The sequence below is a fragment of the Carassius auratus genome, chromosome 45 (genome assembly GCF_003368295.1).
Source record: "Carassius auratus strain Wakin chromosome 45, ASM336829v1, whole genome shotgun sequence".
NCBI lineage: Eukaryota > Metazoa > Chordata > Actinopteri > Cypriniformes > Cyprinidae > Carassius > Carassius auratus.
In genome coordinates, this window is record NC_039287.1 from 19,440,648 (window position 1) to 19,456,648 (window position 16,001).

Below are 16,001 nucleotides of genomic sequence, written 5' to 3' on the forward strand. Positions count from 1 at the left end.
TAAAATTAGAACGCTTTAATAAAAGAAAAAAAATCATAATCACAGAATCACAAGAGATGCCTTCAAAATGTATAGAAAATACAGACTTTCTTTGCAGAATCAAAGCTGTTTCAATTGATAATGAGCAATAAGAAGAGAAAAAACTGTAAATGAGTTCAGTAATTAAGGTCAAGCAATGATTGCAAAAACATAATTATTGCCAATTTTGCCCTTGGCTTGACACACAAATTTGAAAGTTAAAAGGTTACAAGCCAAGATCCAACTAAAGCAAACACTGACCACTATAATGGTGACTATAATGGTGATTTTCTCGGGTGGTGATTCTGCTTGTTAACATCAGGTGTCTTCTATAATGGTCAATCATAACTCAATTAATTTCTTAATTACCTCATTAACTTCAACTCTACTTCAGTGTTTATATGAGTCCACACTCAAGACTGTTAAATTAACACTGGGGATTTTGCTGTGTAGATCTTGCTACTGCAGAAAGCCCCGAAATGCCCTGCCTCCCTCTCCCTCTCTTGCTATGGATGGAGGGAAGAACAGAGAGAAAAGAAGCTGCGTTCAGATTCACAGGGTACTTATGCAGGGCATACACACACAGCACCAGAGATCTGGAGGAGTTTTTTCCAAACACTGCCACCCTTTGATCTTACTGAAAGCCAGAGGAAACTTTTCTACACAGTACTTTTGTGTGTGTGTGTGTCTGGATTGTTAGCAAAATGGTTACATTGTCGGTTTGATTGTGTAAACAGGGTTACATTTATTTAACGGATGTAAAATACAAAAGCAATGTTGACCTTACAGGTTAAAAACTTTTTTTTGAATCTGTACACTAATATACGTAAAACTTTAAACAATTATTTTATACACTTTAAATTATTGTACAATGTTAAGGTTACAAAAAAAATAGTCTTTGTAGTTACATGTAATTGAATTAATGACATCAAAATATTAGCAATTTGCATGGTCTGAAGATACAGTATAATACAAGTCATTCTGTACAAAAAGCACATAAAAAAAGAAAAAAGAAAATGATTTTTTTTTTTTTGTAAATGCACTTTTTTGTCAATAAATAAATTAAAATAAAATGCAGTTAATGCAGTAAAAAAGTGAGCAACACACACACACACACACACACACATACATTTCTGTAAAGCAACTTAGAAACAATGTGTGTTGTGAAGAGTGCTTTACAAAAACATTTGATTCTTGATATTTGATAGTGTTCTCCACTACAAAAAAACTACTGTAACATCCTAAAATGCTAAATGTGTTCCTCTTGTGAAGGAATAAAACCTGCCGGCGAGACAAAATATTCACACAGAAGGTTTCGTTGCATTTCTGCCGTGACAGACACATTGGGTTTCCTTCTTTGCTCCACCGTCTGACAAGACCCATTCCCGTAATTCCTGCAGGTTGTTTCAATTATGCTTTGGTCACCATCTGCAAAGTCTGGAGGTGTATGTGCCACAGACCTGCTCTTGTGGAGGAAGTTATGGATGCATAGAGAGGCTATAGTGATCTTTACCACTTTTTCAGGCTCCAAGAATATGGTCCTCCTGAAAACCCTTAACCTGTTTGCTAGAATGCTGAATGCATTTTCTGCAACTCTCCGTGCCCTTGAAAGACGATAGTTCAGCACCCACTGACTGTGGTCCATCTGCTCATTTGGATATGGCGTCATGAGATCAGGCCTTAAAGGACACTCCTCATCACCCACAAACATGTACGGCATTGTTATGTCACTGTTGGGCAATAGTTCAGGTGGAGGAAAGTTCAGCAGACCCTGATTCATCGCTTTACACAAGTCTGAGTGAGTGAATAGTCCAGCATCAGAGACCTTATCCTGGGTTTGCACGCTGGCATAAATGAACTTGTAATTTGCATCCACTGCAGCCATTACTGTCACAGAAAATCTCCCCTTGTTATTATTGTCAAAGCAGCCACTTTTTGCTGGAGGCTGTATATGAATCTGTTTCCCACCAAGCGCACCTAAGCAATGTGGAAACTGCCACTTCGATTCAAAGTCCTGGGCTATTGCCCGCCATTCTGCCTCTGTTGATGGTGTCTAGCAACAGAACAGAAAAACAGTTAAGTTTGTACACTAAGGGTGCTTTCACACTAGCACTTTTGGTGCGATCCCAGATTCGATTGACGTCAGAGTTCGGTTTGTTTGGATGATTGTGAACGCTGTCTTCTGAACTTGGGTGCACACCGAGCGAACCGTACCTGAGTCGGATTAAAAACGGTGGTCTGGAGTACGGTTCATGTGAACTCCGGTACGGTTTGCTGCTGATGTGAACGCAGTCATACCAAATAGGGGAAGTGTACTGCTAATAATGACGTATTATTTGATGAAAATGTGTGTTTGTGTGTGTGTTTCACTCATATTCCTGACAAGCATGACTGACGCGCTGTAAACATATAGAGCTGTACATCTCATTTCTGTTCACCTTCAGCGTTCTTTAGAGCAACTGCAGTACCATCGTAAGACAGACGCAAGTACCGTTAGATACCGAAGCTTTGTAAACAAAACTAACAGTACACGAAAAACGCAAATACATAAAAGTGCAGAGAGTAATGTTGCATTTGCCACCACCTCCTGTGCCGTCATTACTAAGCAACGGAGTAAACAGCTGCTGGCTTGACGACGCAAGTGAACCGCGGTTCGGACCGATATAAAATAATACGGCAGTGGGGAGCAATCGAACTTAGGTTTGGACCAGGCAAGCGAGCCAAGTGTGAAAGCACCCTAATTCTTGTATTTCTTACATGAAAAAAAAAAAAAACCTACAGCTAGTTAAATATGAATTCATGACTTGAGACATTATTGACTTATATTGCAATATAATTACATAAAAATATAATCTAAAGCAGGACCCTGTTACTATGCAGATACTGTGAGATGAGATTTAAGCATATTATTGTCATGTCTAATAATGGAAATCAATAGTGAAAGATGTCTTCAGATCCTTATCTAAAAACGGTGACCAGGAAGGGACATGTTCAGTGTTGTGTGGCCACAACAAATTAACTTCCCGGTATGTGTTATTGTGTTGAGGAAATGACATCCGTTTTATTTTGAATTAAGAATTACAAAGTCAGTTAAGATGTTATATTGCGCATATGTGTTATATTGTGCACATCTATAGATACCTTGCATTTTAGAGTTTGAATGTATTAATATATGTTACACAATGCATATTCTTCTTTTTTTATTATTATTTCAAAGTCTATTAAATCCATTTACTGATCATTTCTTTTTATGGTTTAATATTAATGTTTAACCCCATATCAGCAATAATTGCTATATTCATGGCAACATTAACAATATCATTTAAATACATAGTTTACAATAATATAAAATTTTCTAAAGAAACAATAATTATACAAAAACATGCAAAGAACAATCTTTGTTTAATCAGTGATAAAAATTCTAAAATTCTTCCAGGAGAGAAAAAAAAAGTATTTTAGTATATTTTCTGAACAATATTGTTATCTTAATCATTTGGGCATTCTATTAAAATATGTTTTACACTCAAAAAAATCTCACACAAGTCACAGACTGGTTCCTCTTGTCCTTTGTATAAATATGAACGAGTCAGTCTCAAGTGTTCAATTTGACGTCTTGTGTCATATCTATTAACCTAGTCGTATATATTTTCAAAACAGTAATTACATAATTTACTACTGGATTCACATCATATAGTTTGTTGTATATGCATTCATTCCATTCACGATTTTTTATTAATGTACAGATTCGATATAGGTTTAACATCAGATCCTGGAATATTGCATTCTGTTATTTCCAGCTGAAGATCTTTCTTAGCCATTTTATCTGCCATATGGCCGGCATCCAACAAAAAACAATGTTGAAATACTGTTTCTTTGAAAAAAGTCAACTCTTTCTAGCATACATACATACTAATAATTGTAGGTTATTGTTCAGTTTTCATAGACTCAAGCGCTTGTGGGCAGCACATAGAATCTGTACAAATTAAGAAATAATGTTTTTAATATTTAATATATGGCTTAATATTTGTGATATCTTAATATTATTTCCCCTTCAATTCTTGTTTCTTTTTACCTAATTAATGTTCTACATTATATATTTGAATACGCAAGTATATGTTTTGTAAATACTGTAAATGTCTGAAATTCATGCCAAAAAGCTTTGATTTTGACTTTTTCTGTAAGCCTACGACAGTGAGCGAAAATAAATTATCACAACTGCTCTTTACGGTAATGTAACATTTGTTTTAGGCTATAATATTTCACTTCACACTTATCATTAATAGTTTTTTAAGGATTCATATAAAGATATAATTAGTTGTGTTTTATTGAGAAACTAATCAAACTAAGCATTTGTGAACAAATAAGTGAACCTATAGTTCCATTCATGTCTATTTTTTTCATTTTGTGAAAGATTCACTATTTTTCACCAATCATTTGAGTGAAGGATTAAATGAGTCACTAACAACATAAAAAAGAAGGTCAATGTAAGCTTCAGGAATAGTCAGGCAAAGATTTACTGGCATGACAGTTCAGCATTTACAGTATTTCTGCGGATTTAAATATTATAGCATTATTTGATGTTTAAACATATTATTTTACCATATATTTATAATACAAAAAAAATAATAATTCAAACCTCATTTGAATGCTGTGCATATGTAATGTAATATAGCCATATCTTAGCCAATTTAATCCCACCGGTCACAACAGTGACCATAAAAAGGTTTTCATTTAAAAGCTCTAAAAACCTAACTGACTGATGTTTTAGTGTACTTCCTGCAAATATGGAAAAAATAAAGGGTCTCAATTAAATACATGCACATGACAATAAAATCTTGCAATGACAAAATATTGTACTACATATAAAATTCAAATATTACAAAAAATCTACAATGAAAATTAACATTTTGAAATGCTGTTTTTTTTTTTTTTTATCTCTGTATTCCTATCAATGTTGCATTTTTTTATGCATAATAGTAACCACAGAATTTGAACAAACGGTTTAAAATAGCTGGGCTAAGATATCTAACCTTTTTTGTGACTGCAAAAATATTTCGGTACACATATTATCCTGTACACATATTAACTTAAAACACAATTTTTCACACACTTTTCCAAAACAATCTATACAAAATAATTTATTATTTCAAAGGGTTACTAATGACACATTATTTAACGACACATCATTTTATGTCTGGGACAAATTTGGGATTACGTTAAATGGGTTAATGCCACACTGTCATCTAGGGCTGCAACTAACGATTATTTTGATAATCGATTAATCTGTCGATTATTTTTACGATTAATCGATTAATCGGTTTATGTACTTATATTTTAGTTTTTTCCATTTTTTCCCCAAGTAAATTATTAATAAAGCGTCTTTATCATTCAGCATAGATTTTTAAGAGATTTTAACCATTTTGCATGGTCATATCCTCATCAAAAATATACCTGGAGTTGTTTTATTATGTTAGTAATCCTTTGTCGAACTCTTCTGCAATCAAAACACTGACCCATACTCCAGCAAAATTCACAAGGAGATTTCAAATATTGTTTTCACCATGGCAGTCCTTAGAGCTCCTAAAGTAGTTTAACATCCCAAACAAAGCTTAAGGAATCTTTGAGAACATATTTTCACGAAGTATAAGGATAAAACAGAATAAAATTGCAGTGCATTGTATTTTATTATTTACTGGGAAAAAGCTTTATAGCTTATGCTGTGAAATTGTAAACAATCCTTCGGAAAAAAAAGTGCCAATGGCATGAAACCTGAATGGAACTCACAATTTAAAGTAAAATCGATCAGAAGGTTGTCCAGAAAAAAAAAAAATTGGGACACACATAAAAAACCTGCTGTGTGAAAAAGAGCAGTGAATACTTAGAAAAGAAGTGCATTTTAAATATACTCAAACATTTACCTCTCTCATTCAGTCATAATTAGGCTGCAAGTCTGAATTATGAACTGGTAAACGACAAACTGATCACATAACATGTTTGTAAAGCTTTAAATGTTAACTGTTAAAAAGCAATGTTATCAGCTTTTACGACTAAACATTTGCAAACAACCTTGTACTGGAGAATCTGCACAAATAAAATTCTTAGGGGCCGTTCACAGATCGCACCTAAAAACGCGTGGAAAACGCTAGTCGCGCCGCTTTCTCCTTCTTTCCAAAGCGCTCGGGCAGAAGCGCCCCTGAGGCGTCTGCCTTTGCTAAGCAACCATGACGTGCTCTCTCCATGACGTGTCCTCTCCATGACGTGCCCTCTCCATGAAGACCCGGAAATTTCAGCAAAGGATAAATGGATGCGGTGTGGACGCGCCTGGAAAAACGGGCGCATCGCACCGCGTGCGTGTCGCGACCGCGTCGCTTCCATTATGAGAGTGCATACTGCGCGCCTACATAGGAAATAACGAACTTGAGCACGCAAAAGACACGATATGTGAACGGCCCCTTAAACAGTTCAGTAGTGCAGAGTTTACAGGTTACTCTTCATTTTGAAGGCTCAAAGTAAAGTACTCCCACTTCCCGCTGAATGCTACAGAGACGCTGTTCGGGAAGCACGTGACATAAAACGAGGCCAGCTATTGGCTATTCGCTACTTCACCTGCTGTACTGGCTGAGTAAAACCTCCGGTGGCTCATTACTGCCACACTTTGGTCACCGCAGATTTGAAATATGCACGAAATGAGCCGCTTATGGCAAATAAAATTTATTTAGCGACGAATCGATTACTAAATTAGTTGACAACTATTTTAATAATCGATTTTAATCGATTAAATCGATTCGTTGTTTCAGCTCTACTGTCATCCTAAATTAAAAGTAAAATTTTATTTATTAATAATCCCCATTTCTGATAATCCCAGGTTCTATGATTGTTTACACTATTTGTTCCCTCAACATATGATCTTGATGGCTTCGCATTGCAGGGTCATGATTCGTTATCATGTCCCCACAAGTTCGAAGGTCAACAAACATCTCCCTTCCCAGTCACTGTACTACAATTATTTTGTCGTGTTTTGCAGCAGATGTTTATGGTGGAATTCAGTTTACTTTTTTTTCTAAATTAGCAAGCAATACATGTAAACTACTTGTGTAAATAGTGGTAATCAGAGCTTACGTTCAGGTAGTCTTTCTTCATGAGCTGGTACAGAGCGCCACAAGTCTCCATAACTATCTGTGAAATAGTGCTGGCCCCAATCCCGTGATCAGAACTGAGGGAACTGAATGTTTCCCCTGCATAACAAATAGAGTAACTACAAAATATACAGTAACAGACAACAGCTAAACCAGTGGCTATTTTTCTGTTGTCCTGGCAGACCCACCTGTTGCCAAAAAGCGCAAGGTCACAGACAGGCGATCTCTTGGGGGTATCGCTCGTCTCATTTTTGTGTGTTGTTTGGTTATTAGGGGTCCGACCATCCTCAGCAGGAACTCAAACTCCTCTGTTGTCATCCGCAGCAGCTCATTGAACCCATTCTCATCAGTCATCTATTGTATGGAAAGCACAAACACGTAGTTTCTAACAGAATAAATTCACATAGACTTTTCAATGATTCGAAAAATATGCGGTACTTAATTTCTTTACCTCCAGCTCCCTCTGCAGAACAGACAATCCGGGCTGCTCCCGTTGTCGTCCCACACGTTCTCTCTTCCATATTCGTCTGTTTTTCTTTTTATGTTTTTCGCTGCATATCAGTGCACAGACAACTTGAAAGGCACGCTGTTTGCTGACCACCGTGTCGGGGTTCATTGTTTTGGAGTATTCCAGTCTCGAGCGAGAACACCATAGACAGTAAAAGAAAGAGAACACCGGCTCTTCTTCTTCTTCGGTTAACAAACAACAAAATAGTGTATTTCCGCCACCAACTGGTATGAAGTGTGAATCAAAATGATACCTATATATATATATATATATATATATATATATATATATATATATATATATATATATATATATTTTTTTTTTTTTTTTTTTTTTTTTTTTTTTTTTTTTTTTTTTAGGAAACGCGTCATGTTGTCACACACAGACATCAAGATTTTGGATATGCATAAAATCATTGTTGACAATCAAAACAAAAAAGCCTGGAAAATAAGGAAGAGATTGTGCTATGAAGTGGTTTTGTTTGTTACCGTTGCCGTGATGCATATGATAAAATCTAGATTTCTGGGTGAGTTCTTGATGTTTTTTCTCAAATTATTTTAAACACATCCATTTTGTCCATCTTCAAAATAAGCAAGTATTTTGCTCTTGGTGCCTGTTCTGTAGAATGTAAAGGATGTTTAAAAAACTAACTTCATGAACTTAGATAGTAATTATTTGATTACTTTTTTCACCATCAACAAAGAGCTGATAACATCTGAGCTCTCTCAATTTTGCTTCTCTTTGCCACAAAAAAACAGTGTTTCACAAACACAAAGATACAGCAGCCAAAGAGAAACTAACACAAGAAGTACCTGGAACAATATCCCAACTAAACCAAACACTGTCCACCACATGGTGACTTTGTGACAAATTAATCAAATATCAACCTTTAAATCTCTGTTAATTCTCAATAAGAGCTTCAGATGGCTGACAGGAATAAATTCAATCTAATGGGTGAAGCTGGTGAAGCTGTTTGTGAAGATGTTTGATCCTCCTCTGCTGCTCTGCTGTCTTTGATTTGCAGTTGATTTTACCACATGCACAATCATCAGTTATTTCATTATTTTATAGGGCCAGTTGTTCAAAGATAAGCTGATCGGATTTTGGTTATTGGATTGGATCAAAACTTGAAAATGGGTTGTTCAAAAGGGAAAGAAGGAATATGAAATCAGATTAGATCACGGAATCCAATCCTAGTTTTAATCTGGATCATACCTTCAGTTTGTGTTGTTCAAAACTTGTCAGTAGGATTTGGATAACTTTGATCCAATTATTATTATTATTTTTTAATTAATCAGATATTACATTTGTATCAATTAGTGTATATACTTTTTTATATATTTTGCACTTGACTTGTGTAACCGTTGTAACAGTGATAAAGTAGATGTAGTAGACATAGGCTACCAATTAAACTATTCAGTATAGTAAAGTAAAAATAATGAAATATGAACTAATCCCCCAAACAGATTTCAATAACAAACAACTAATATATTGCATTTTTCTGTCATTCATCACCGTATATTAATTTCAAAGAAACAATCATCAGAGATAATTAATTTAGCCTGTCAAAAATAATGTCTAACAATTTATAAATCCAGTCAGTCCCTCATTCAACGGAGACGACAACAAAAAATATTTCGTTAACGGACATTTTTTATGTGACTAAGACGAGACGTTGACGAGCTAAAAATAATATCTGATGACGAAATTATGACAAAATGTATGCCACGTCTTTGTTAACTAGACGAGACTGATACTATAATGTTATCTGAGGACTACCGGACATTCAAAATGCATCCTATAGGCCAGTGGTTTTCAACCTGTGGGTTGCGATGGTATTGCAGGTGGGCCGCCAATTACTATTAAAATAAATAATAGTAACACTTTAGAATAATGGTCCATTAGTTAATGTTCGTTAATTCATTAATTAAGATGAACAAACAATGGACAAAACATTTATTAATGTATTTATTCATCTTTGTTAATGTTACTTTATGAAAATACAGTTCATTATTAGTTCATGCTTATTCACAGTGTATTAACTAATGTTAACAAGCACAACTTTTGATTTGAATATGCATGAGTAAATGTTGAAATTAACATCAACTAAGATTAATAAATGCTGTAGAAGGATAGTTCTTGCTTAGATCATGTTATCTAAAAAAGTTACCTAACATCAACTAATGGACCATTATTCTAAAGTGTTACCGAAATAATAATATTGTTCATATATGTAAAAATGTCTAAGTCATAACCATAGACTGTATAAAAGTGTCCGTGACGTCACCCGTAGACTCCTGAAGAGAGTTTTTGAAACCTAAAGTGTGCAGAACGAGCTGTCGCCATCTTGGCAGCGCGGTACCGCGCGACTATCCCGGACAATCGAAAATGGGCAAAAGGGCGGGAGCTGGTTGCTGAAGCCACGCCCACCTAGCGTGACTGCTGTGACAGCAGTGGCAATTCACCTGTCACTCAAGTGGCCACGCCCTTAATTATGCAGAACTTTAAGGCTTAATATAATTTAAACGGATGAGTTTAAAAGTAAAAAAAATCACCTCCCTCACAGTTGTCATGAAGGGCAAAATTAGCTACATAGACCAAAATAATTTTTTGCACCAGGCTGAAAACGTTTTTTTTTCTGCTGTAAAGTTGGGCATTTTAACATGGGGAGTCAATGGGATTGACTCTCTTTTGCAGCCAGCCTCAAGTGGCCAGTCGACTAAAAATTGCAGTTTTAGTCACTTCCTTATTGGCTTCACTAGAGAGAGCGGGAGTTTGCCGCTCGGTCATAACATAATAACATCATTTCATACATAGAATTAAATAAGAAGAGTAAATATTAAACTGTAACTATGCTTCCACTATTCGAGCTCGCTGATTGGTTTAAGAATAAACTGCAAATTTTTCTTAGATATTTTCATTGACAGTAAAAGAAATGGACACAGCGACCCCATTGGATTCAACGGAGACAAGTGAAGTCAATTAGAAGCAAGCACTTCCTGAGGGTCGGGCGTACTGCGCAGACTCAAAATGAACTTGATGACGTAAATGTCACGTGAGCAACCTGTAAGTCTTCTAACCGCTGTGCCGAGAGAAATCTGAATCACCCACCGAATCTTGGAGACGTTGTTGAATAATTTTATGGACTCTCTATGGGCTTCTCCCTTGACGTCATGCCTCCATGTCCCCACAGTTGCCTCATAGACAGTAAAAGATTGCCTGCGAGCAGATTACCGGTGCAATCGGTTCTTCACTCGTGAACGAGTCAGTCTATTGTTCGTTATCTGGCTCGGCTCGGTGTTTATAACAGCAGTTCAGTCAATGTACTGTTTGAGTACATGAATTACTCCGGGATATTGGTTTGTTTGAGCTCAGAGGGAGTGTCCGACACATTAAAAAAGTTAACGTCTTAAGTCATTTGTGGATTAATGCGTATTAGAGATGCGAACCGTTTAAAACAATTCAGTTCGATTTGGTGAACTGAATGATTCGTTCGCGAACCGGAAATCCAGCTGCTTTGATTTGAACTCTCTCTCACACAGACACGGAAGAGAAGACAATGTTGAATAAAGTCGTCGTTTTTGCTATTTTTGGACCAAAATGTAAAACACAAAATGTGTTTCGTTGCTTCAAAAAATTCCAACGGACCCTCTGATGTCACATGGACTACTTTGATGATGTTTTTCTTACCTTTCTGGACATGGACAGTAGACCGTACACACAGCTTCAGTGGAGGGACTGAGAGCTCTCGGACTAAATCTAAAATATCTTAAACTGTGTTCCGAAGATAAAATGAGGCCTTACAAGTTTGGAACAGCATAAGGGTGAGTTATTAATGACATAATTTTCATTTTTGGGCGAACTAACCCTTTAAAAGATTCTTCCCTGCATTTAGACCATGTTCTTTCTTTGCCGGCCCGTGACACCCTGTGGTTCCACTCGCTAGAAGTTAAGGCATCTCTTTAGAACTCCATTTAAATGCTCAATTGCACATCTTGTTTTGCAAAGAGCAGTGTTGAAGCATGCCTGCGCAGGTGTGGTTGCTGCAAGAAAAGGAGTCATCAGCCATGGTAGGAGTGGATAGGCACTGTCTCCTAATATTATGCCATCCGATCGGTTGGTTTGGAGCTCTCTGTATAAATCACTCTCTCAGGATACGTGCATCATGAAAAGACCCAGGCCACTTCACAACACAGTTTGTGATGATGAGGTCAGCATCGCCCAAAAGTTGGATGTTGATCCTGCGCCTCCCCTTACAGCTGATGTAATCCCAATCTCTCTCATGAGGTGCTTGGATATGTACATGAGTGCAGTCCATAACCCCAATAGGGTTTATTTATTTTTTATTTATTTTGTTGACATCCACGGCAACTGTCAATCTGTGAAAAAAAATAAAAATCAAGGCATTGTCGGTATTATCGCTGTATTTATTTATTTTTTACCAGCGCAATGGTGTGTTGTGTAATACACGGCTGTTCTAACAACAGTAATAAGAATCCCGGAGTGAGTTTTTATGCAATACCGACTGAAAAGAAAATGTGAAGGGAAGGAGACAGAGGAGTTGAGCCAGCACAGGAGAGACTTGTAGCTAGCTAGAATAAATAGACTAAACTCTCAGCCAACTCCCCACAGCAAAGTCTGTTCTCATCATTTTGCCACAGGTAACGTTAGGGAAATATGCCTCACAGCAAGGTCTGTTCCCATCATTTTATCACATGTAGCTAGGCTAACGTTACAGTTTTTAGATAACTTAATGTTACCTCACAGCAAAGTCTGTCCCCATAATTTGTTAACCTATGGTTAGCTGTAACGTTAAGTGTAAGCAGTTGTTGAAACTGCTCTTTCAAATAGAGGAAGCTACTATACAGTAAATTGAGACAATTATTAAATTTGTACGATATATTGGTATTAATAATTTTTTATTAACACAATGTCCATTGTGGGCTTAAGTTAGCCAGATCCCCAAAACACAGTTTATACTAAGTTAAGTTAGTCTGGAGCCCTGACTTGTATTAGGTTGAGGGTGAATAGTCTCTTTTGTGGGTATTTCTTTTAGGTAAGCCATCATATCTCCATGACAGCACTCATCCTGACTGGGCCCCCTCATTGAAGCTGGCGGGAGAGACAGGTCAGATAGGTAAGGCTGAGAGAGCAACAGACTTCCCAGAAAAGAGACCCAGAAAAGGATGTGCAGGGAACTACACTAACCTTTTCCACTGGTGGCACTTGCGCTAATAACTTTTTCAGTTGAGTCGCACAAATTATTTATAATAAACCGCTCCGGATAATAATGAACAATAATGAAACTGTATTGCATACAGATGTGCTTTTTATTTTACTTGCCATCTTTTAAACCACATTCCCTCTGGTTTTATTTCTTACAGTACACACAGTGCATTGCTCCGTCTTGGTACCTTAACCCAGGGGCACAGCTGGGGTTAGAGAGGCCCTGGTGCAGGTTGTACAGTGGGCCCTGTTTGAAATGGTTTAATTTGTATTGTATGTTCATTCTATGTATTTATTTGTGCTATTTACACAATGGTTACATTTTTTAAGTTTGAATTTGTTAATTTAAAATAGTACTGCAATGTCTTCACTGTAAAATAAAATACACAGTCAAAACAAAATGTATTCAGACACCTTCAACATTTCTCACATTATCACAGTTTATTTGCTATACTTTAAAAAAATGGTAATAAAATATGACAAGAACTCAGAGTTAAACTGTGTCAGAACAAATTCCTCTTAATAATGTCAGATAACTTTGATAGAAAGATATGTAATGGAATCAACCAAAACTCAAAATCAAACAACTGTCAGTATGACAATATATACACAACTATCAATACATTGTTGAACAGTTACCAAGCAAGCAATGCTTAATTTTGTTCAGGCTGTGGTGTGAAAAGGTTGCATGATCAATTAAAGAAAGCAAAACATGGTCAGGTCCCTAATTTAATTTATTTTTTAAAATCAATTTCACTGGTAGTCTACAGTATGAAGAATGTTTGGGTATAATATTTCACAGATCACTGTATTTTGCTATACTCACTTACTGCATAAATGAATTTGTGTCCTGCACCCACTAGTAAAACAATATAATCAATTATTTCAGATTTTTGGAATGACTCTAGATAAATTCTTGTTAAAAATACAAAGTAATTCAGTCAAGAGCAGTGAGTGATTTACTTTCATTTTCATACATTAAAGACACTGCCAGCAGAGCTAGTAAATTAGGCGCGGTCACTTTAAGAGACATGCATCCATTATAATGATACATATCCGGTTTCTTTCACTTAAGACTTAACCACAGACTTTTTCTAACACACTTTCCAAGATAGGTATTTTGACATATTTTGTATGTATCTGTTGTTGGTACAAAAGCAAGAAGACTTTGAGACGTGTCTGCGTGCGCCCTGAACACCAGAACACCGCGGTGCTGAATTGAGCTCTTGCGCTTTTCACTCTTTTTTTTTTTAAACAGCGATTTGTATTTGTTCGTTCAGGTGCAGGAGGACACCAGCTGCTCATTTGAGCCTTCCCGCGTCTTGTGTTTTGAATGCTTTAAACCCTTTTGAATGTTTAAATTGGCTAGCCAGCTTGATGTGTTGAATGCTCAGAGCATGTTATAAAACATATTCTTAAAATACACATTTCCTGTTTTAATAAATGCTCATATTAAATCATAGCATAACACAAGTAGGTGAAAAATAATCAGTGATACATTTGCGACCCCATAAAAATTAGGGTCGCAATGGCATTTCAAAAGGTTGCATATGCAACCATTTTGGTCGCAGTGTAGTTTCCTGATGTGTAATGGCGAGGTACAATAGGGTGCAGCAGCGAAGAACACAGGCATCAAGTTCAGGGAGTATGGCACAGGAGCAAGACAGTCCAGGGATGAACAATACAGAGGCTAACAGTGAGGTTGTGGATGCTTTTGAGACTGTTGAGAAAGATGTGTGCACATCTGAAGTGTGCTCCAAAATACAAGCTGATCACCAGAGACTACTTACTGACAATATTACTCTGAAATGTTAGCTAGCCACAGAAAAGTTAAGCATGGACACACTTAGGCATGATGAGAAAAAAGTCAGATTTTATACAGTTTTGCTACATTAATGGGGCTCTATAATTTCATTGAAGGCTCCCTTACTGACAACACAGTCTCACTCCCTCCTCGTCACATATCGACGCTTGGTCATTGCCCCCTGGCGTCAACATCCGAGGCAGAAGGTACCCCCTTTGCGTCACTTTTCAACGCAGAGGGCCGTCCTATACACGTCCATATAAATCCCTCATCTTCGGATTCTGACGCGGGTGGAGGGTCAACCAACGAATCTCTCACATGGACTGGAGAGTTTAGGTTTCATGGTCATAATGACAAATAATTTGGCTAGATGTAGGCATTATCTTGCAATAAAAAAATACATCAGGTTTAAGTCTGCAGAGGATCAGAGAGGATAGACTTTTTAAATGGCTCACACCCTCAACGTCGGATTTTGACGCATGCAGAGGGTCAAAATCGATTTGCGCTCTTAATAATGAAGCGATTTGCACGTTATACTTTTTATATTGATTTTATACAACAGTTCCATTACCAACGAACGAAGTTTTAAGACATCTATTTGTATTTTCTTCCGTTTAGATTTAATTTCTGTTTGTTCATCCTCCGCCCCCAAAATAGATCCAAACTTTGCTTGGCGTTGCCAAGCAACACAGCAGTTAATCTACGACTTGGAAGTTCAGAAAGAGCGGCTATAATGTGCATATTATAGTTCGACCGGAGCAGTTGTACAAAATAATAATAATAATAATAATAATAATAATAATAAATGTTATTGCATCTGTACACTACTTCAAGTTGGCCAATCAACTACTTCACACTGTAAAACCCGACAAGTTAACTTAACTCAAACCGTTTGAGTAAACAGATTGCCTTGATTTAAACCATGTAAGTTTTAAAACTTTGCATTCAAGTAATTAAGTGATTAACTAAGTGCTGATTGAGAATTAGTGATGAACAGCTGCTGTTAACAAACAGAATCACTGAAGAAAAGAGAAACACAAGAACTACTACAACTGACTTCAGACACAGACTTAGATGAAATCAACTGAAATAAAATACATGAAATCTCTCAAGATCTGATAAAACAACCCCACAAACAGCATCAGCAGCTCCACTTATTAATAACCAGACTGACTTTATTTCTGTCAGACGTCTACAGAAGATCTTATTGAGAATGAACTAAGGTTTAGATGTTGATTTTATTGTTTCATTTGAAGTAACCATGTTAGAGATCAGTGTTTGCTTTAGTTGGGCTCTTGACCCTTGACTT

At 36.5% G+C, this 16,001-nt stretch overlaps 1 protein-coding gene across 1 annotated transcript; it reads right to left on the reverse strand.

Moving 5' to 3' along the window:
- Window positions 1-436: 436 nt before the first annotated feature.
- On the reverse strand, window positions 437-7,843 carry LOC113063505 (protein ALP1-like). Its single transcript, XM_026233956.1, has 4 exons — window positions 7,606-7,843; window positions 7,343-7,508; window positions 7,138-7,253; window positions 437-2,071 (listed from the first exon to the last, which is right to left on the reverse strand). Exons 1-4 carry the CDS (start codon window positions 7,768-7,770, stop codon window positions 1,268-1,270), a joined length of 1,251 nt encoding a protein of 416 aa, XP_026089741.1. The 5' UTR covers window positions 7,771-7,843; the 3' UTR covers window positions 437-1,267.
- Between the last annotated feature and the right edge of the window lie 8,158 nt (window positions 7,844-16,001).

What these genes read in the sequence shown, in the direction of transcription:
- LOC113063505 (XM_026233956.1), bottom strand. Translation starts at nt 7,770, where the DNA reads ATGAACCCCGACACGGTGGTCAGCAAACAGCGTGCCTTTCAAGTTGTC. An exon ending in TTCTGCAGAGGGAGCTGGAG is followed by an intron (nt 7,509 to 7,605) that starts GTAAAGAAATTA and finishes TCCATACAATAG; the next exon opens with ATGACTGATGAGAATGGGTT. An exon ending in CTTGCGCTTTTTGGCAACAG is followed by an intron (nt 7,254 to 7,342) that starts GTGGGTCTGCCA and finishes TTTGTTATGCAG; the next exon opens with GGGAAACATTCAGTTCCCTC.